This window comes from Mercurialis annua, linkage group LG1-X, assembly GCF_937616625.2.
Source record: "Mercurialis annua linkage group LG1-X, ddMerAnnu1.2, whole genome shotgun sequence".
In the NCBI taxonomy this organism is placed as follows: Eukaryota; Viridiplantae; Streptophyta; class Magnoliopsida; order Malpighiales; family Euphorbiaceae; genus Mercurialis; species Mercurialis annua.
In genome coordinates, this window is record NC_065570.1 from 45,599,669 (window position 1) to 45,622,367 (window position 22,699).

General features: G+C 35.8%; 1 protein-coding gene across 1 annotated transcript; it reads left to right on the forward strand.

The window, feature by feature from the left end:
* The first annotated feature begins 20,352 nt into the window (after window positions 1-20,352).
* On the forward strand, window positions 20,353-21,801 carry LOC126665443 (germin-like protein subfamily 1 member 20). The gene is made up of 2 exons (XM_050358269.1): window positions 20,353-20,470; window positions 21,130-21,801. Exons 1-2 carry the CDS (start codon window positions 20,353-20,355, stop codon window positions 21,678-21,680), a joined length of 669 nt encoding a protein of 222 aa, XP_050214226.1. The 3' UTR covers window positions 21,681-21,801.
* Window positions 21,802-22,699: the final 898 nt, after the last annotated feature.

Genomic DNA, 22,699 nt, shown 5'->3' on the forward strand with positions numbered 1-22,699 from the left:
CTGGCCATCACCTGATCCTCCAGCATTCCTTCCTCCGCCTCTATTACCAAAACCTCTACTTCTCTGACCAGTAAACGTACTATCAGTCTGTCCTTATTTAGATGCGGCTGGAAACGTAGGCCTCTGCTACTGCTAAAACGGTTGAGCAACACTTGCAATAGACCCTTGTGCTCCCGACATTGGACACTCTCTAACATAATGGCCTCGTTGGCAACAAACAGAGCATGCTCCTGTACCGAGATGACATACTCCATAATGCCTCCTTCTACAGTTCTGACAACATGGAGCTAAGATTCCATCACTTCTTGAGTATTCTCCACTTCAACTAGCTCTAGGAGTATTAAAACGCCTATTATGCTTTCCCTCCTTAAATCCTTTGCGACGTGGCCTAGTAAAATTACTTGAACTGTGTAATACCCCAAAATAATTAATTAACTAATTGGACCACGTGTCCAGTTTTGATTCGCTAGAGTAGCGATATCAGAAGAATTTCTGAAAAGATAAAGTAAATAAGTCTTAAGTAAGTCGATTTTGGGAAACTAATTATGAGAAAATTAAGGTTATATTTCAATTCTAAAGTTAGAATTGGAATTAAAAAGAAAAATGTTAAGAAAGTCGCAAAATAAAGTACAGGGACTAAAATGGTAATTTATCCATATAAATTTCGAAGTGAAAATTATTTCGCCAAGGTCCGCGAAATGTTTTATAGTGCATGTGGTAAAAGTTTCGGGTCAATCGGAGACCTTTTAAAATTTGGACGCAGATGCGTTTTGGGCTAAATTGCAACTTTTGAGAAGTTTAAGGGCTAAAGTGTAAATTAGCCAATTAAGTCTCGGGAATAGTAATTAAAAGATTTTGACGGAAAATAATAATATTGAGTTAGTATTATTTATATGAATATAAATAATACGTAAGTAATCGAGTTAAAAGGATAATTTAACCATTTGGTTAAATTAGAAAGTTTAAAAGAGAAATGGTTTAAGTTAAAGAAATGAAGGATCAAAGTTGTCAATTAGCCAAGATATATAATAAGCTTTCCATAAGAATAAGGAAAAGAGAGGATGCGCAGAAGGTAACAGAAGGAAATGACGAACGATTACGATCCGTCGCCGTTTCGCCGTTTCTCGTCCAAATCGAGCGTTCTTTATATCGAATTGTTCAGAATTTGATTCTCTATCATCGTTAAGCTTCAAATCAAGGTAATATTTTCGTTTTTATGGCTGAAATTGAAGTTTAGAGGTTGTTTTGTTTTTAAACGAATCGAACGAATCGTAATCACGTTTCAACTGTCTTTTTGATGGATTTGGAGTGAGTTTGTGTTAAGTTGAGATAGGAGTATGACGGAATCGAGTTTGAGGAAGTCGGAATGCCCGGAAATGGATTCCGGGGCTGTGCGAATGACCGCACACAAAAGTGTGCGGGCGCACACAATTGTGTGCGGGCGCACAGAATTGTGTGCGGGCGCACACAAAAGTGTGCGGGCGCACACCAGACTGTGCGACCGCACAGGGTCACCCAACGAACGCGTCTGTTTAGACATTTCCGCCTCGTTTTGACCTAGTCTCCCGACTTCAAGTATGTCGGATATTGAAAATGGATCACGGACTCTGAAAACACGAAATTTGGATATAGGACATGACGTATACAACTAGGGTTTTATTATATAAGAAACCTATAGTTGAAGATCGATAAAAGAAATATGATTAAGAGATTATCGAAATTGAGAGTCGTATTTGAAATACGATTGTAATAACCTAAGTTTATAACTTAGGATTTTAGTATTCAGTTTACGTTTATGAATTAAACGTACGAGTAACGTGAATAGGTGAGTGACGTACCGACGAGCTACCAGGCTAACGAGCTGGAATAGCTACGAGAACGACGCATGGAGCTTACGTTTACGGGATTATAATAATGCGGTCTTGGATAGCGGTCACTGTGAGTTGCACTTTACTTTCGTGTATTATAATTAATGTTATTTTATATAGATACATATGCTGTTTACACGCATCGCATTATATATAATTGATTGAAATGTTATATGCTTTATTAATTTCTATATACGAGAACTAGTATGCGATCCGAAGAAACTAGCTACCTATTGGGTGTCAATAGGCTGTGTGATCACCAGTATCGAGTCAGTCTAGTGTGTTTGCATTTGAGAAATGACTTGACACAGCTGGGAGCTGATGATGATTATGAAATTTACGATTGGGTATATGATTTTGATACGAGTGAGCACTCGGCTACGGTGTAGTCTGGAGTCCCCGTATCTAGTGGCTGGGCCACCAGCGAGTTGGACTCGCAATTGATATTTACGATTGGGTTGAATGATATATGATTATTCGAGAAATGTGTCACATGCTAGGATATTAGTTTCGTACGGATCAAATACCTGTTTATATGTTTTATATTATTGTTTTCTTAAGATGCGATGTTATATTTTTATATTAATACTGTTAGTAACTTGCAAGCTCACTCAGTATTTCCCAAAATACTGACCCCCTCACAGTGTTTATTTCAGGTGATCGGAGTCGAATCAGACAGACCATCTCCTTTGTGTCGGCAGCCTTTTGGCTTACACAAAGTACGATTTTTATAGAGCTGCAGTAGTCAGTAGGTGTCAAAATAAAATTTATGATTTGATTTCAAACGGTATTTGAAAAGTGAACTCTGATGTAATTTTATAAATGAGTTGTTTAGAAAGATGGCGTTTATCCGTTTGAATTTGATACCAATTATCGTGAATGGAATTGGTGATGTTTGTGATCAGAAACAGGGCGGTGCTGGATATGAGATATCGCTCGGTAAGACCCTGGTTTCTAGGAATTGTTTCGCGAATGTTTTCAGAAAAGGAATACGATATTTTTATAATTGAATTATATTATTTAAAGAATATTTCTAATAATGTATTATATATAATAAAACGTTTTAATCGCGAAAAATTTATTGTAATTTTAGGCTTGCTACGGGTTCCGGAGCTACCACTCCCGTTCCCTAGCGCCGGTCGCGGCTTAATAATTTGGGTCGTGACAGACTGAATACATTTGACTATTGTTGCCGCCGCACTAACATGATCACTCATTGTCGACATTGGTGCACTAGGATTAACAATGTCACGACCCGATTTCCACCCAAAATCTCAGGCCAAGACCGACGCTAGGGAATGGGAGTGGTTTCTCCGAAACCCGTAGCGAGCCTAAAATCCTTTATAATTTTTTTGTAAGACAAGACCATATATCACATATGATCTATTTTCAGAAAATACCGTCAAAACCTTTTCTCGTTTAAAGAAAACACATTTCTGAAAATGAGTTCTTTAAACCCCGATTGTATTTTAAGAAACGAGAGCGCAAACATTAATCTCTTATGACGTAGATGCTCTGTTTCCAATACAATAGTAAAATGATTTTAACACAAAACCAGTACCTCTTTAAACAACTCGTACAAGCATTTTAGAAAACACACAGCTATGAAATCATATATCATATACAATAGTTCAAATCAGAGTTTATCAAAATAAGTTTAAACTGATGTAAATAGAAAGACAGACTTCCCGTTACGCAACTACTTGCAGCTCTAGAAGTATGGTTGACATTGACTTCCGGAATTATTATAGAAGTCCAACCTCGTTCTTAATAACCTTAAAGGTGAATATTGGGGGGTTAAATATATAAATATATCTGAGTGAGTCTACACATTTACAGTTGAATATTCAAATCGCATATATATAACATTTATATATAAAAAACATTACCAATTACTAGATCCAGATGAAACCCTTCAAGAAAGACTATTGTATGGGTCTCAACCTACACAACATGAGCTTTAGACCGTAAACTGAATCATTGCCGTCTAAGCCGGTGTCTTGACCGTAACCGTTAAATTGCCATCACAGTGTAGCCTGTGATTGTAACCATTCAGCCGTCTCAAACATTAAGTCAGAGTCGTTAGCTTCCAACGCCTAATGACTGAACTGACATCTATGTAAGCCACAATCTCGTATCTAGCGTACTACTGGTGATCACACAGTCCTATTGACAACCAATAAGAAGTTTGTTCCAATTGATCTTTTATGGTGTAATTATACTAGTGCTATTTGTTATTTAAAACAGTTTAAATACAAATATTCTAAAGTAAAAACCACAAATTAAACTCATAAAACAGATGTCCCCCAAAATCGTATGCTCCTGCTATCCCACTAGTCAAACACCCTGGTGTTCTGACTTGGCAGATCGAGTACTCGTCGTATCTAATTAGAATTCAAATGTCAAAACAATATCAGACATCGAATTCCTAACATTAGTCCTATCGTATAAACGATAGACTTTAACAATTGTCGTTTATAAACGACTCTTTTATTATATCTAATTCTATTAGATATAACTTATTAACCCTTTTCCATTTATCGATTTAATCAATCGATAAATTAATTAAACGTCGTAACATTTTAATAAACAATTACTTTTTTATTTTATTTCTCCTTTCTTTTAATAGGTTTAAATAATCTATAACTTAATTAAAACGTCGTATTTAATAATCCAAATATCTTTTATTTTTTATAACGTTTAAATCTTTGAAACATCCTAGCCCCCTTTTTAATAGTTAGCGTAAATCCTTTTCGGATCAATTAGAACAAACCGGATTAAATCAAACCAATTGGATCCAACCCATTTAATCAAACCGGATTGAACCTAACCAATTTGGGTGAAAAGTCCTGAAATTTCCCCTAAGAAGAAGGACTGTGCGTTCGAACACCCTTCTTAGGTTGTGTGTTCGCACAACCCTTTGGTTGTGCTTGCACACAGTCACGGGGATCGTGTCCCCGGGCGATTTCGACCTGCTTCAACTCAAATTTCAATACGAACATTAATTATAATACGACACTCAATTCAATCCAATTCCACAATTATACTTTAAACCGATACGAATACGATCGATTCGATATGGTTAACGTTATATATTCGATTATAAACCGTTTAATATATAACCGAATTCAAAATAACGATTATCACCTCGTAAATTATCAGATTATAAAAGAAATTTAAGTTAGAATCAAGAAATCGGCCGAAATAATTAAACCCTAAGATTTTGTAAAGGTTCGCAGCAAAAAAAAAGCAAATGACGAAGAAGAAATGAACTTGTTGTTCATTCCATATTCAAGAGCCCAACTTATATACTTAATGGTTAAAGTACGCTTTAATATTAGGTTAATTGTGCACTTTGATCCAATTTCTTAATTAGTCGTCCATAGGAAAAATAGAAGTAATTCATGATTTCGCGAAAGTTTACCCAAATATCCAATAAAATATAAAACGAATAAAAACATAATTTTTCTTCGCATCTGACTTTTATTTTATTTTTAATAAATCTTTAACAATAACTGAGGTCCCGCTCAGTCCCAACTGATAAAGAATCTATGTCCAAATTTTATGAAATCTAACCCAAAAATTCGAAAAACATATAAAACGAATAAAAATAAAATTTTTATTCTCATAAGACTTATATTTTATTTTCAATAAATCTCGGGAGATTTATTAGGTCTATATCAGTCTCGCTGAATATAAAAATTATGTCCAAATTTTATGAAAATTTGACGATAGCTCCTTAAATTTACTTCGCGGATATTAACATCAAAATTATTCGCTCGGGACTTATAAATTATTTTATTTTAATTTATAAGTTTTTCTTTAGTCCCGATAAATCTCATTTATTAAAATTTTAATTTTAAACTTCAATAATTAGAATGAACCTTTAAGAAACTCAAAAATTTAATTTACGATTAAATTTAATTTACGTACTCCCGGTTCATTAAATCACTTCATGTGATTTAAATTTAATATCTTTAGATAGTCAAACTTGACTATTATCTTTTGACTATTAAACTTAGTCTTTTCGAATATTTATTTTTTTAATATTCGAACCCTCAAAATATTATTTTTAATATTTTGATTAGTCAAACCTCGTGGCATATTCTATTTACTTAAAATTACGAGCTGTTACAAACAATCCTACCAAACTGAATTAATGAAGTCTCTATTTGACGTGCACTGTTAATCAGTTGTATCAATTCTCTGTTCACATCAGAGACAAGACTGACAAACTCGGGTCCTAAACTCTTCACCAACCTCGCATTCACCCTTACTGGATCAAAAATAAAATCAGGTGCAAATCTACCCAATCTACTGAACTTTGTCACACACTATTGCACTGATTTATCACCTTTCATCAAGTTCAACAACCTATCTGGATAGCTCTCGGTCACAGAGAATGACGGAGAACTCTCTATACCGATTGACAAACTCTACCTAGGTTATCTGATCCATCGTAGGTTGAACTATACGTCGAAGCCAATGTTTCATTGGTCCTTTCATTGACATCTCGACTAACAATATTGACTATCTCTCATCAGCTTGCAGACAATTACCATTACGCTTGATTTCCTCAAGGAAATCTAACGCATCACCAAAACCATCAAGCTCGTTGGCCTAAGTCTCATATAAGCCAGGACACTATCTCGATCAACATTTTCACCAACACGCTGTTGTTGTTGCAATAGTTGCTCTCTATGCATAGCCTGGTTCTCCACCTAATTGGAGTGCATAGCAGCAACTCCGGTTAAGAACTGATTAAATTCAAAGCCTAGGGCATTAGGTTGTTGAGGCATTCCCGGTGCCTGAATAGGTTCCTTTTCCCCCATTGCCTGACCTCTTGCTCTACCTCGGCCTCATCCACGGCCTCGACCTGCCGCGTCAGCCTGTACATTATTTCCTTCACGAACAAATGATTCATCTTGTCCCTCTTCATCATGTTGTGCCATAGCAATACGTGCTCTTATTTTCTTTTGGTAAGCCATCCTAACCAAACCAAGCTACTATCAAAAACAAATACATGACAAACCAGAGTTCAACATATACACATAGCCACTTCAATGGCAACATCTCATATGAACATGCTCATCATAGCATATAATGCGTTCAAACATAACATGGACTCACATCATAAAGGGAAAAGCTGAAAAAGTTTTAGACCAAAACGATAACGTATCAAAGACAATACTTGAATCCTATAGCTGCAGTAGTTCCTTAGACTTTATCCTCTAGTATCTGCAACGTTATTGTAGACAATCTAGTCCTACAACATTGCTCGAATACTAACTTTATCACGAACCAATTTCCACACAAACCGCGAGTCGAGACCGACGCTAGGGAAATTGAATGGTTGATCCGAAACCCGTAGCAAGCCTAGGAAAAACAATAAAAACTTTTTGCGTTTTGAAACATTAAAGGTCTCAATCTCTTCTTGCATGTATTAGAAAACCTTTAAATAACATTTAATCAAAACCCTGTGATTGTATCTCTTGACTCAGGGTAGTACGCGTACGTATCATATACCATATGATAACCCTGTCAGAATACAAGGCCAGCAGTGTCAACCAATTCATATATTAGGTGCCCGGTTTTAAATATTTGTACAAACATATATCTTTAAACACAAATCCAGTTTCTTATTAAATAGCTGACGAAAGCCCTTTTTGTACAAATATGTAGCATTTTCAAAACACAGATACTAACAGTATTTTCATATTAGAGCAAAGCGTTTAAACAATTAACTACTGTGGGATAAACTGAACTACTCTGCAGCTCTACAGTTACCTTATTTAGATACGATTTCCGAATAAAGAACTGGAAGCCTTGTGAAATTTGAGTAGTTTAAAAATAAGCGGTGTGTCTCATTTTAAATTATTAGAATAAGAAAAATAAGGAATTAAGTGGAATAATTAAGTAAAAGAGGACTCGAGCAGGCCGACATTAAAATTTTAATAAGAAAATTCTAATATCAATATCCCATAAAAGAAATGGAATTGGGTTAAAAAGATTAATATGAGAAAGTGGCTAAAAATACATTTTAGCCCAAAATTGAAAATAAGTTTTTAATTCCCATAAAATATAAATTAAATAGATTATCGACATGAATTATTATTTATAAAAATAATATCAATAAATTGGTTATCGATAATTATTAAAACGAAATGTGGACGAAAAAGTGAGAAAAAGTGCATTTTAGCTCAAATTGTAAATTGAGCGTTTTTAGCCAGAATTGTCAAAATAAATTACTGGAAAGTGGGATAATAAGATATTTTGGATTGATATTATTTATTTTAAAATAAATAATATGGAACTTATGGAACCTAAAAGATTTAGCGTTCGATGGATGAAATTGGGCAAAAGAAAAGTTAGAAGTTAAAATGGTTAAAAGTGACAATTCAAGGGATTAAATCAAATCCATTTTATTTTCAGATCAGCAACTCATATTCTCAGCTAAAACTTCATCTTCTTTATTTTGGAGAATTCATGCCAAAATTTCAAATCAACACAACTCCTTCGTTTGAACCTAAAAGATTGAGGCGATTCTTGCGGCCACATAAAAAGGGGAACGAGCTCTACATATATAGCTCTGTTAATTAGGGTAAAAATCATCATATCTCAGATAGGCTGAACCTTAATTCAGTTTTGATTGAAGTTAGAGATGGTGATGATTTTAATGGTAAAATTATGGTTTTAATGTGTAATTAGTTGGTTAAGCTAAGATAAATGGTTAATTGTTTGTGAGCTATGAAGGTTGTGCTATGGCTGGAAATTTTTATATGTGAGGGTTTGGTGTGTACGCTATAGAACTTGAAGAGATGAGTGGCTGGACGGAGGCGTTTAACGCCGGACTTGCTGCACCACCATGTCGAAGCACGGTGGAGCTGCGTTGCAGTAGCTATGGTGCGTTGCACGATAGCTGAAATGGCCCCTCACCTTGCCAAAACGGTGGAGGGCAGAAATAAAGGAAAGAGACCGAGCTATCCCTTTCCTGGGGTGCTAACGCGATTGATTTTGTGTAAAATGTTAAGCAACAGAGCTAGAAATTGATCGTAATGTGAAAGGGATTTCGAAATCTAACTTGGAGATAAGGCATTATTGATTTGAAAACGGTTTTATATGAAGTGTGTGGGCTGTTTCTAAGTATTTAAAACGCTAAGAGAATGAGTTTGGGATTAAGTGTTTTAAGTTAAAAACATAAACCAGAAAACTGACGTAAAATGCGATAAAGCCAACTTTGAATATTTAAGTTAATCTTTGGTTAATATAACCATTGAAATATGATAAAAGCTGGATTAAGACTTGAGTTATGAGTATTTAATATGATTAAATACATTCTCTCTTTTAAATAAAATTGTCAAAGCTTAAAAATTTAATGTTGATATTAAAATTATCAACTTAAAGGACTTTAAATGATGTTAAAGGAAACAAGTCAAAGATAATGAGTTGACCTAAACTAATAACTTAGGATTCAAAATATTGATTATACGTTTATTAGATCTAGACATATTTGAATTGTAATTGTGGCGGAGACATCGACGAGCTACGGATTTGACGATTGTGGCTTAGAGGATTCGGCCAAGGCTTCAAGATTCTGAAAATTTGGATAGCGAGGCGTGAGTATATTTTACTTACTCATATTATCGTACTAAGATAATATTTAGGATATGTTGTATGAATAGAGAGAAATGAGTCGCATAAATTATTTGTATCGAAATGATTGTATTGATTAGAATTGTTATATGAATTTGATAAATTGATTGATTATATGGAATTTATTGTGTTGGTTAATCTATAATTGAATTGTTTGGATTGTATATTTTGCTTGTTTGACAACTATTTGCAAAACGTGAATTGTGTACGATCCTAATTAGTATGTGATCACAAAGTCGAGTCGATCTAGACGATATAAATATATCGAAATAGACTAACTTATATCGCGTTAGTCACAAGGTTGAACTCGGTAGAATTATCTCAGGACCTGTGTCTTGGAGTTGAACTGTCACGACTCAAATTATTGAGCCGCAATCGGTGCTAGGGAATGGGAGTGGTAGCTCCAAATTCCGTAGCAAGCCTAGAATCATTACATATTTTTCACACTTTAAAACATATTACTACGTATAAAAAGTTTTCAGAAAACTTCTTTAAATATTGTAATTATAATTATCAAAATCTTGCGTTCCTTTTCTGAAAACCGATACAAAACGATTCGTAGAAACCTGAGTCTTACAAAGCAATATCTCATATCCAGCACCGCCCTATTTCTAGTCATGATCACGACAAATTCCTTTCATGGCAATTGGTGTACAAATCAAACGGATAAAAACATATCTTTATGAGCAAATATCATTTATAACCGCATCAGAGTTTACAATCTAAAATACCATTTGAAATCAAAACTCTAATCGTATACTGACATCTACGGACTACTGCAGCTCTATAGGAAAGCGTGCTTTATGCAAGCCAAAAGACTTCTGGCACAAAGGAGATGGTTCGTCTGATCTGACTTCGATCACCTGAAAAGCATCAACAGTGAGTGGGTTAGTATTTTGGAAACATACCGAGTGAGTAGGCACAGTACTAATAATATTGTTAAAATATAACATCGCATACGATAAAACATATAAATGTAAATCAATAATCGATATTGAATATAACATACTGTAACATTATATAATCCAGTATTAGATCGGATTGAAGCCCTAATCACGATACTCAATATGATCTATAACTTATATAAGATTCATAACGATAACAATCAATTTGATCGATCCGTTTGGTAGGGTCCCGAGATAGTTCAACCGAGTTAAACCCACTGGATACGGGTCCCGAAATAGTTCAACCGAGTTAAACCTCGTATCCAATTCGATATATATTCCAACTTTGATACGATACGATACGATAAACAATGTTCGATATTCGATATTCGATATAATATCCATAACACGATAACAATCTATACACGCTAGACTGACATACTCACTGGTGGTCACACAGTCCTATTGACGCCCAATATGTAGCATGTTTCCTCGGATCACACACTGATTTCAAAACTATAATAATTCGATAAACAATATAATAGTCGATAATAACGATAAACGATAATCGATAAAAGCAATTCGATAAGTGATGTATCGACTCATGTTTTATGCGATATGTTTATTCATAATATATTAAATAATAATTTTAAATAACAATACACAAAAGTAAAGTGCCACTCACAGTGACCGCTATCCACAACAGCTATAAACAGCCACGTCGATTGATTTCCCCCAAACACTTGAACTCGTAAATCTTGTAGTTCATCGAATCCACTATTACATCATAATATCAGAACGTTTAATCCATAAACGCCAATATTAGATGTACCGCTGTCGGTTACAAAGCTTGTTTTTTCTTCATCCTCTTTGTGCATTGGAATCTGGTGATATCCCTGGGCTGCATCGATGAACGAGTAGACTTCATAGCCGCTGGTTGAGTCGACCAGTTGGTCAATGTTTGGCAGGGGGTAGCTGTCCTTGGGGCATGCTCGGTTTAGATCTGTGAAATCTATGCATAATCTCCATTTTCCATTTGGCTTTTTTATGAGCACCACGTTTGATAGCCACTCCGGGTAATACACTCTTCTGATAAAACCTGCTGCTAATAATTTGTCTACTTCGGCTCTGATGGCGATTTGTCTGTCTACTGCGAAAGCTCTTTTCTTTTGTTTGACCGGCTTATGTTTTGGATCGACATTTAACTTATGTGATATTACTGTCGGATCAACTCCTTCTATCTCGCCCGGGGTGTTGACGAATTCGACTTCGTTCCTGATCACCATGTCGGTTATCTCTTGTTTTATTAGTTTGGGCAGCGCTGCTCCTATCTAGACCGATCTTGGCGTTATTCCTGTCAGATTTACTTTTTCTAACTTTCCGTGTGGTTCGAGCTTGCCTTCATCCGAGTCTGGTATCTCCATTGTTTCTATGGCCAAGGTTTCTGATACTCCTTTCGTTGATACCAAGTAGCATTGTTTGGCTATGTCTTGCCTTCCTTTAACTGTCACCACTCCTTCTTCGGTTGGTATTTTCATACACAAGTATTTGATGCATGTGATCACCCCGGTGTTGTATAACATTGGTCTGCTGAGTATGACGTTGTAAGCAAGTGGCATTTCTACGACCATGAATAGTGTTTTGAACTTCTTTGTGATACCGACCAGGCCTCCTCCTGGTGAGCCATTTTCTTTTCCCACTTCCACCGTCAGTTCCGCAACTCCTTCTGCCTGTACTGGTGTTCCTCCCAGTCCGACTAGTGGGGTTTTGACCGGTTTGAGATTTAGGACGGAGCATCCTATACCGAGGTATGCCTGCTTCGTGATGAGGTTAACCGAGCTCCCTTCATCGATCAGTTGCCTCATTACCCAAAAGTTTTCGATTAGACCCGAGATTACCAAAGGGTCTTGGTGTGGAAAATCTATTCCTTCGCCATCAGTTGTGCTGAAACTTACTTCGGGTAGAGGTTTAGCTACTGATATGTTCATCACTATTTTCTGCCTTTTGCGTCTTCCTCGTTTGTATTCAGGGTCGGCCATACCGCCTGCTATAGTGTTTATTACCCCCGATACATTTTGTCTTTTGGAGGGTGGTGCCTCCTCTCTTTTTCCATTATGCTCGCCCCGGTAGCTTCCCCCCGAGCTATAATTTTTGTTTTGTGCGACAAAGTCTTTTAAACGACCGACTTGCACCAATCGGTCGATTTCTTTTTTTAGACTTCCACATTCATCCGTGACGTGGCCATGGCCATCGTGAAATTGGCAGTATTTTTTCCTGTCTCCCTCATGCTGAAGCTTGGGTGGGTATCTCACTGGCTCATTGTTATTCTGTATCCACATTAGGATATGTGATCTTGGTGTATTAAGTGGAATGAAGGCTTGGTCTTCTACTTTCACTGGTCGGTGTGGCTCTACTCGTTGTGGACCGACTTGTTGTTGGTTTCTTGGCCTAGCCGGCTGATTAAAAATAGGCCTTGGTGTTTGGAACTGTGTTGTGGTTTGTGCGGCTTTTCGTCGTTGCTCCTCGTCCAGATTTATGTAATTCCATGCTCGGTCCATGAGCTGGGAGTAAGTTTGCACCGGATTCGTTATCAGGTTGTCCCTGAAGGCCATCATTGTCGTGTTGTCCTTCATTGCATCTATCACGGTATCGTCGTTCAGGTTTCCCACTTCGACAGCCTCGGCATTGAATCTGGCAATGTAGCTCTGTAGACTTTCTCCCGGTTTCTGGTAGCAGAGTTTTAGGTCGCCGGACTTTTTCTTTCGCTGTATGCTCGGTGCAAAATGAGTTCGGAAAGCTTTTGCTAACTCGTCAAAACTATGAATAGAGCCTTCTTTCAGACTTTGATACCAGATTTCCGCCGGTCCCTTTAGGGTTGTTGGAAAAAGCTTGCAGACGGCGGCTTCAGACAAACTTTGTACCATCATGACTACTTGGAAACAGCTCAAGTGTGTGACAGGATCCCCTGTTCCATTGTAGTCGTCTAACTGCGGTGTTTTGTAGTTTAACGGGAAAGGTTCCTCCCGTATCTCGGTAGACAGTGGGTTTCCGATGTTTAAGAAACTTGTGTTTCTCGGCTCTTTTCTCCTGAATTTTTCCATTTCGGTTCTAACCCTTTCAGTAATTTCTTGCTCCAGATTCTTTTTCTTTGGTGACTCGGCTCCCGAGCTGTGCACGCTTTCCTCGATTTCGACTCGTTTGGGCGTTTTCTTTGGTCCTTCTGGGGCTCTGTGTCCGGCTAGTATTCCTTGTCCTTCCTTTGGGTTTTGTTCACGTGGATTCTTCTCGTGGTTAGTTTCCTCGGGTGTTGTCTGGCCTTGGTAAAATTCTTGTGGATGGGGTGGTGCGGTCGGTACGTATGGTGGGGTGGTAATGTTGCCTTAGGATGTTGCTATGGTCGCTGGCTTAGCATGGGCTTGTTGTACTTGATGGAGGAGAGCCAGTTACCGAGTGTGAAATTCGATGTATTCTTGGATTTGCACTGGCGTGGGGTTCTGAATTTCTGTCGTAGGTCTGGGAGTCGGGGTGGTGCTCGGAGTGAACGAAAGTTTGATGGGGATCATGCCTGGCCTTAGTGAAAAATTTTGAGTGGTTTGCTGCGTGGGGGTGAAATATGATGTGGGAGGAACGTTTCCCGGTAGTGGCATTCCCCACGGGTATTGGGTGGTAACTCCCGATGTAGTCCCGGGATGAATACCCCCCCCCCCCTGACGTTGTGGCCGGGCAGAAGGAACTTTCCCCCGTGGCTCTTCGTGGCGGCGCGTTGAGCCCCTCTCCCATTCTATTGCTGAGTGTGCTATTATCTCCAGTGCCGGGATCATCTCCCTCTGCTCTGCTCATCCTATTTTTTCCTGGTAGAATAGAAAGGGGGAAACTTTCTAACTTTCTTTCCCACAGACGGCGCCAAATGATAACTTGTGAAACGGCGGCGACGTTCTGATCCGACGACTGCTCCGCAGCTATACCTGAAAGGCACAGCACAACCGTTAGAAGGGCGCCGGAATGGGATTCCGGCGGACCACTCCGACGGTCTAATCAGTAACTATTTAGTGAGAGAAAGAATAAGAAGTGAAAGGTAGTTAAGAGTTGAGAGAAAAAGAGAATTAACCTTCTTACCTACTTTTTCTTAGCTTTTTATACTATGTGTGTTGTTCCTCTTTGTCTGGGCCGACAGACCTGATTTCATTCTCTTTGTCTATGCAGATATTGTCTGGGATGTCAGGGTACGTTCTGACAGTGTTGTCGCTATACGATGAAAGGCCAACTCGGGTAAAACCGAGATGGTGTTTCTGTGTGCTGCTCGGTGCGACCGAGATGGTTTCTTGGCTTATAGTATTTCATCATGCTCTATTCGATGCGACCGGGGTTGTTTCTGGGATTATGATGTTTCCTTATGTTCTGTTCGGTGTGACCGAGATTGTTTCTGGGATTATGATGTTTCCTTATGTTCTGTTCGGTGTGACTGAGATGGTATTTGTCTGTGTCTTGCTCGGTTGGTTGTTTTTATGGTGTATTTTACCCGGTTTATGTCGTGTTTTAGAGGTTGTCTATCTGTGTTGTTATCACTTACTTTTTCATTTACCTTCCAAAATGTGACTCTTTTATTCAATCGCTAAAACCCGATTACTTTGTTGTTTACTTAAACGGACACTCGTGACCACTTCCATACCTTTTTATTCAATTCGAATACGTTCCATCAACGTATCATACTCATTTCAGGCTCACGGGAACCATTTTTCATTCACCGGAACTCTCGGAAGTCACCGTTGGGCCAGGGCACGTCGTGCCCGAGCTGTTTTGGGAGGGGCACGTTGTGCCCCCCCCTATGCACGTCGTTCCCCCTAAAAATCAAGGGGGCGCGTCATTCATAGACCATTTTTGGCATGTACGACGTGCTGAGGCTCGGCACATCGCGCCTTCTTCGTTGGGGCGCGATTCCAGTAGGTAGGAGGGCCTTTTATGACACCAAAACACACCTATCACTCATTCCGACATGTACCCAATTCATTTAAACATTTAATTCACCATTTTTCACTTCGAAATCAACCAAAAACGACTCAATTCCGACACATACGATTCAAACGTAATATTTTTATTAAAACAGCCCATAGATACTCAATTCCACCATCATAAATCCAACTCTTATCTTGATATGAAGCTTATAATCGATAGAGAATTAAATTCTTGATCCAACGGCGCGAGAATCACTCAATTCCGTCGAGAAACGGAGAAACCGTATCGATCGCAAGCTTGATCGCCGATTTCCCTACCTGATACGTTTTTTCCTTCTTTCTGGATGTTTCCTTATTCATCCAAATAATTCATATATGTTGTTTATATATAGGATGACTAATTTGTTACTTTGATCCCTCCTTTCTTTTGTTTTAACTCTTTCTCTTTGAAACTTTCTAATTTAACTAATCGATAAATTTCTCGCTTTAACTCTACTACGTAGATATGATTTATAACCAAATAAATAATACGACTTTCTAATTTACTATTTCTCAACGATATTCTTTTATTAATTTATCTCAATTATATTATTAATTATTTCCAATAATTAATAATACCGGACTTTACACTTAATTTTTGGCTTTTTCTTTAAACCTCTTTTATTCGATATAAATTTCCAAGATTTCCATATTGAAATTTTTTAATCGACCTTCTCGGGTCTTATTTATTTTAATTACTTCAATAATTTCTCCCTTACTGCCACTCCGGCGATTCAAAACTTGACACGTGGTCCAATTGACGATGTCAAATCTTTGGGGTATTACATGAACTCGGTAGAACTATCTCGGGACTCACCTTGTATCGATTCGATTTGAGTGTGTTACAAGTTGAACTCGGTGGAACTATCCCGGGACTCACCTTGTATCGATTCGATTTGAGTGTGATACGAGTTGAACTCGGTGGAACTATCTCGGGACTGTATCACTGGGTATAGGTTGAACTCTGTCGAACTATCTCGGGACCTTACCTAAAAAGACGTGAGAAAGCAGTACTTTCGCTAAGTATAGGAATAAAAATTGTCCATGATTAAGATTAATATCAGATCAAGTTGTCTGTATACGTGAATTGATTATATCAATGTGATTGTATATATGAAAAATGTTTTCAAATGCGATGCTTATTTTGATAATATGTTACGTAACGCACTCAGCTTATAGCTGACTTCTGTTGATTTAAATGTTTTTCGGGTGCCTAAACTGAGGACTTTGATATAGGTCCATCTTTTGACCGGAAGTCAAATTTTGCATGTACAGTCCCGACTTCCGTAGTTGCTGCAGTAGCGTATGTCTGACCAGAGTCGTAGATTAGCACAACTACATATGTTTATTTGTTTATAGTCTGTCTTTATAGTATATGTATATTTGGCTATGATATTGTATTTTGTCCACGGCGGTAGATTCCCGTGATATGATGTTGAGCAAAAACCACAAGTGACGATATCGCGCAAGTAATATAATCCAAAAGTACGGATATCGATCCCATAGAGACAATGGTATTAATGACTAATAGTTTGAGAATTTGTGACTAAATTAAACAATTAAAAGAGAACAATTAACAAATAAACTTCAAGTAATTGAAATCAATAAATTCAATTGATTTAAAAGGTAGTATATAGAAATAATAAGATTAAAATACTCCAGGATTAATAATTCCGAATATAATATAAAATCATGAACAATGAATATCTTGATGATTTTATCTTGAATCGAGCTATTGTAAATCATCGAATCCCGCTCTCTCAAGCCTCAAAGACCGATAAAATCACAATTCAATTAATTAATTGATAAATAACTCGCTCTCACGATATTATAAACTGAATTAACCACCTAAATAATAATTATGAAGCAAACTCAAAGATTACCTAAATCCCAACCCGCTCTCACGGCGTTATCCTTTAAGTTTTTGATTACATAGGTCTATTTAATTAACAATCTCTCAGTTAGTTAATTAAACATGCATCATGAATCAATCTTTCAAATAAATCCAAACATTAGGTTTAATAATCAAAACATGATAATAAATCACCAATAAATTCAAAGTCAATCAATCATATATTTAAACGTTCATATCAACCCTTAAACAAAAGGTTTAGTTATCCATTGTCATATTGACAATGACAATGGATTTGTTACACCTTGAGTACATAAGAAACACAAGATAAAAATGGTGAATGTAATTTATCCTATGTGACACAAGAGTCTTTCTCTCTAGCTAACTTTATGTCTAAGTCTAAGTGACTCTCAATAGTATTTTTCTCTACATAAATGGGGTCTATTTATAGAGCCAATAGGAGTGGTGCTCAAGTCAAAAGTATCCTCCTTCCATATGGAACTTGAGTGATGATCAAGTTGAGCATATCTTCCTTCCATAGAGAGTGGAGTGATGATCAAGACCTTCCATAACCGTCTTGAGTGAATCAATCTTGACTTATCTTGTTTCCAAAAGTTTCATATCTAATGAGCTTTTAACTTATTGTCAAAACTCATTTCTTTGGGTGCAAGTCAAGGAAGATCACTCTCTTGAGTGTGAATCCAATTTATGTTGATTATGGAAATTCTAATGAGAGCCCTTAAGATGTCCTAGCTTTTTCTCCCATGCGCACAACTTTTGTGCATTTCCAGGCCTCAGCCGGCCCTGGGCCGGCTTGATGTCGTGGTCGACTGGAGGCCGGTTGAGCTTCTGCCATTCTATTCTTGACCGGTTCGATTTGATTGGAACTGGTTGGTCTTGGAACTTGGTTGGCTTTCTGAATCCTTCTGGCTTTTCCTATTTTTGCATTTGACTATGTTTCAATCATAAATACTCCAGAAATGATAATATTTATATTTTTCGTAAAAACTACAAAACAAGAGAAACTAACTATATAAGCTTTTATTTTACATAACAAAGCACTAAAAAATAGCAAATAAATGATATATAAAATATGTCAAATATAAGCTTATCAAATGACCCCAAACACTAGTAGTATGTATGCCGGGTTAGTACGTATGAGATACGTAAATAGTAAACCCGAAGTAACTTGTTTTATTTACACTAGTGTATATAAATGTGTATTTGTTAAATGCTTCCGTTGATAGGGTGAGTATATGATTGTTAATTGATTGAACTGCGAAAAAGTTTTATTGATTTTAGCTTGCTACGGGTTTCATAACTATCATTCTCATTTCCTAGCGCCGGTTTCGGCTCAATAATTTGGATCATGACACCTACTGACCACAAATCCACTACTGGCTTCTGTATTTTTCTAGCCGATTCTTTTATCTCTTGGAAAATTAAGAACTAGGATGTTATATCTCGGTCTTCAACTATGACCGAATATCGTGCTATGACTTCTACTACTTGTGAAATAGTTTGGTTACAATGGTTGCTTACTTTGCGGCGACCAACTCCTTTACACTGTGATAATAAAAGTGCTATTCAGATTTCTCGTAACTCGGTTTTTTTTATGAAAGAACCAAGCATATTGAGATTAATTGTCATCTTACTCGCCATCATCTTCAGAATGACACATTGACGTAGCCCGTTGTTTCTTCTTTCTTACAGCTTGTAGATTTGTTTACCGAATCATTACCCCTTCGCGCTTTCGTTTTTTGACTGACAACTCTCGATGCTTATAGCTGTAGAATCATGAGTTTGTGGGAAAATGTTAAAATATTTACATTATGCTATTATAAGGGTAGTATATTATTTTCTTTTATATTTAGTTTAGTCTATATAAAAATTTCTTCTATTATTTTAAGGTTTAAGGCTTTCTTCTTTAATATTAGCCTCCATCTTCATTTCCAATTAATAGTTATTTGTTATTTCTCTCATTAAATGTTATCAACAAAAAGTGAGTGGAGGAATTAATTAATTGTTTTTTTTGGAGCTATATAATTTTAAAAATCAATTAAATAAATGAGAATTGGACATATAAGAAAAGAAATGGGAGGCGGTATAAATTGGATTATAAAGTGTTTTTCTTCGCTTATTGGTTGCTTATGACTAAATTGCATGGATTCAATGTAAGGTCAACAGGGTACTATTTAGAATTACTTAATAACTAGAAACCTACCCTTCCTACTACATGCTTGACTTATCACATATACGTATATTTAGTTGTTTGTTGAGAAGTAGAATTTAATCCCACAAATTTGGTAAATTGTGTTGCTATTTCTGGATACAAACTTTTAAAGAAATAGAAGAATCTATGCAATTTTAAGTGAAATTTTTGGCAGGTTCAAATATATGTTAGTATATGGACAACATATGTGTAAAATAAGCTATTTGAAGACTGCCTGCCTCATATATATATATATATATATATATCCATTAGATTTATAAGATTTATAAGATTTCTAACCCCTGGTGACTTGAAATTATAGGTTAAATTAACATATAATTCTTTGACAATTTTATATAAGGGTTAATTGCCTCAGTGATACAAAATCTTTCTCTCATGTATTATTTTGGTACCTAATTTATATTTGTTTTAATATTGTTTACTTTATTTTTATTTCAGGCAATAATACCTTATAAAGTTCGGCTGTATGACTTATCACGTGACAATCGGAGTGAGAATATTCTTCATATATTTATCAATTCAATTGCAATATCAGATTCGTAAATTAAAAATAAAGTACCAAACTAGTATAAAAGAACACGATCGGGTACCGAATTGATGTATAAGAGAAAGCTTTGGTACCATCTAGACTTTTCCGAATCTCATGTAGCAATTGAGGTGGATAAGTATGTGGAGAATATTCTCATCCCTATTGCCACCTCAGGTGTAATTGATCTGAATTTTATGCCGCTGTCTAACATAAAATAAAACAAATGGTATTGAAAAATTACAAAGTGAAAATAAGGTACCAAATTGTCACATAAGCAAATGATATATAATTTAAATCTGTCTTAACATTTTAGTTTAGTTACAGATTGTTAATCACTGAATAATGAAAGGTTTTGTTGTAGCTTTACTCATCTTTTCCTTAGCTTGCTCTTTTGCCTCTGCCTATGACCCTGACCCTCTTCAGGATATCTGTGTGGCAATAGATGATCCCTTAAATGGAGGTATATATTATCTAATTAACAATTATTATAAGCTTTACTTTGTATTTTCTGCTCTAATTCTTTCATTTCTTTCTATACTTATTAATCATATTCCGATAAGTATTTCTTGTTTTTTCTTTTCTGAAGGTTCAAACTTGTTAACTATAGTATATTCCCATTTCATAAACGTTTCAGAATTCCCATGTTACGAGCAAAACTTTTATTGGAGCCTTAATTTTTTTAAAAGATAGTTTTGAAATTAAAAGTATGAATTATATCAAATATTTATCATGTGTTTCAATAAAATATGAATATTTCGATTAGTATTAAAACATAATTTTTTATATTTCAAGGAAAAGAATTAGATTACAAGTAGTCTATATGTCAATCGGTGGCATTATATTCTAAAAATATAATGCTATGTAAAGCTCTAAAACATATGGTGACCTGTATAGCAACCAATTAACGAGCATTATATTCTAAAAATATATTTTATTCGGTCATATGTTAAAAAAATGGCGACGTACCATTAGTTGTTATAAAAGTTAAATTTTAATATAAGTTAAATTGAATATATTCTACCAAATTATGATAGAGGATAAAGATTTTGACCAATTAGACTATTAAACCATTGTTTCAATATTCCACAATATGCAAACTAATATTTGTTCTGATTGCAGTATTTGTGAATGGAAGGTTCTGTAAAAGCCCTAATATTACAGTAGCCGACGACTTTTTCTTTTCTGGACTCCACATTCCAAGAAATACAGATAATCGAAACGGAGTGAATGCTACAGTCCTAAATGTTGATCAAATACCGGGACTCAACACGCTCGGTATCACTCTAACTCGTGTTGATTATGCACCAAACGGTGGCGTAAACCCTCCACACATTCACCCACGAGCAACAGAGATAACTGTCGTCATCAAAGGAATCCTTTATGTTGGGTTCGTGACGACAACTCCTAGTCAGTTGTTCTGGAAAGTACTACACCGTGGTGATGTTTTCGTGTTTCCGAAAAGTTTGATTCACTTTCAATTAAATATTGCAAATACTAATGCAGTCGCTATTACCGCTTTGAATAGCCAGAATCCTGGTATTATATTTATTGCTGATGCACTCTTTGGACCTACTGGTGGACCTATAGATCCTGATGTTCTTGCTAAAGCATTCCAGTTAGACAGGAGTGTAATTGAACAACTTCAGAGTGTATTTGGTGGCGCCCGTTAATTTCAAGGAAGAAACGTATTCAACGAACTAGATCGATCTATATATACTCGAATAATGAATCAACATTCTCATCAGCTTCAGTATTATGGTGTATAAACAATAAATATATGTTTGCAAGGGCCTTTATATATATGCAATAAAGATATCGTAAAATAAACGGTGGGTTTGTGTAGTTCATGTTATTACTGTTATTAGTGATATATATTTTATGTTGAGATATTAAAATGTGATCAAAATGTCCACCATTTATGTAGATATATCATAATGTGATCAAAAATAAAAATTTAGAACAGTTTATGTTGAGATATCAAAGTGTGACCAAAATGTCATACATGTGGATAAAGTAATATAGGCAAAATAATTTTTTTATATCTACAACTTTGACTATTTTACCAAACTTATCCTTAAAAAATTAATTTAGACATCATGGTCCTTCAATTTTAGGAATTGAGACAATCATATCCAAACAATATTTATACCTATATATTTTCAGAATCTATTTTTATAACAAGATTTTGATTCATTGTTCAATGATTATTTAACACAATTAATTTTATATTTCAGTTTAAAGGATGTGAGTATAAAATGAGAATTATGTGTTCGGAAATAAACTTAAATTAAGAATTTGATTTATTTCTCCAAATTTATAAATTGACGGATCAGAATGTTCAAATTAATTTTTAGGTTATTGACAAAACACTTAAAATTATAGATTTAAAAAAATTATTTTACCAAAAATATATAAACAAATTTTTTAAAAAGCTCGATAGTTCAACATGTAAAATTTTGGATTTTTCATTGATAATAGCATGCGTTGTAATCCACATAAAAACTCCAATGAATTAAAGGTTACATTAATTGGTGGTCTATTAAGGTAAAATAATTTTATATATCCATAAGTGTGATTATTTAGATATTGTAGAGATCTATTTTTCCGATAGGTAAAAAGTAATAAAGAATTGAAGCGTCCGTTGATGATTTCTACAGAAACTCGTCTGAATGACGAGTTAGCGATCCGC

Bases quoted from the DNA above. Each gene is read 5' to 3' on its own strand.
- LOC126665443 (XM_050358269.1), top strand. From the start codon at position 20,353: ATGAAAGGTTTTGTTGTAGCTTTACTCATCTTTTCCTTAGCTTGCTCT. The intron at 20,471-21,129 runs GTATATATTATC...TTCTGATTGCAG, and splicing joins AGATGATCCCTTAAATGGAG to TATTTGTGAATGGAAGGTTC.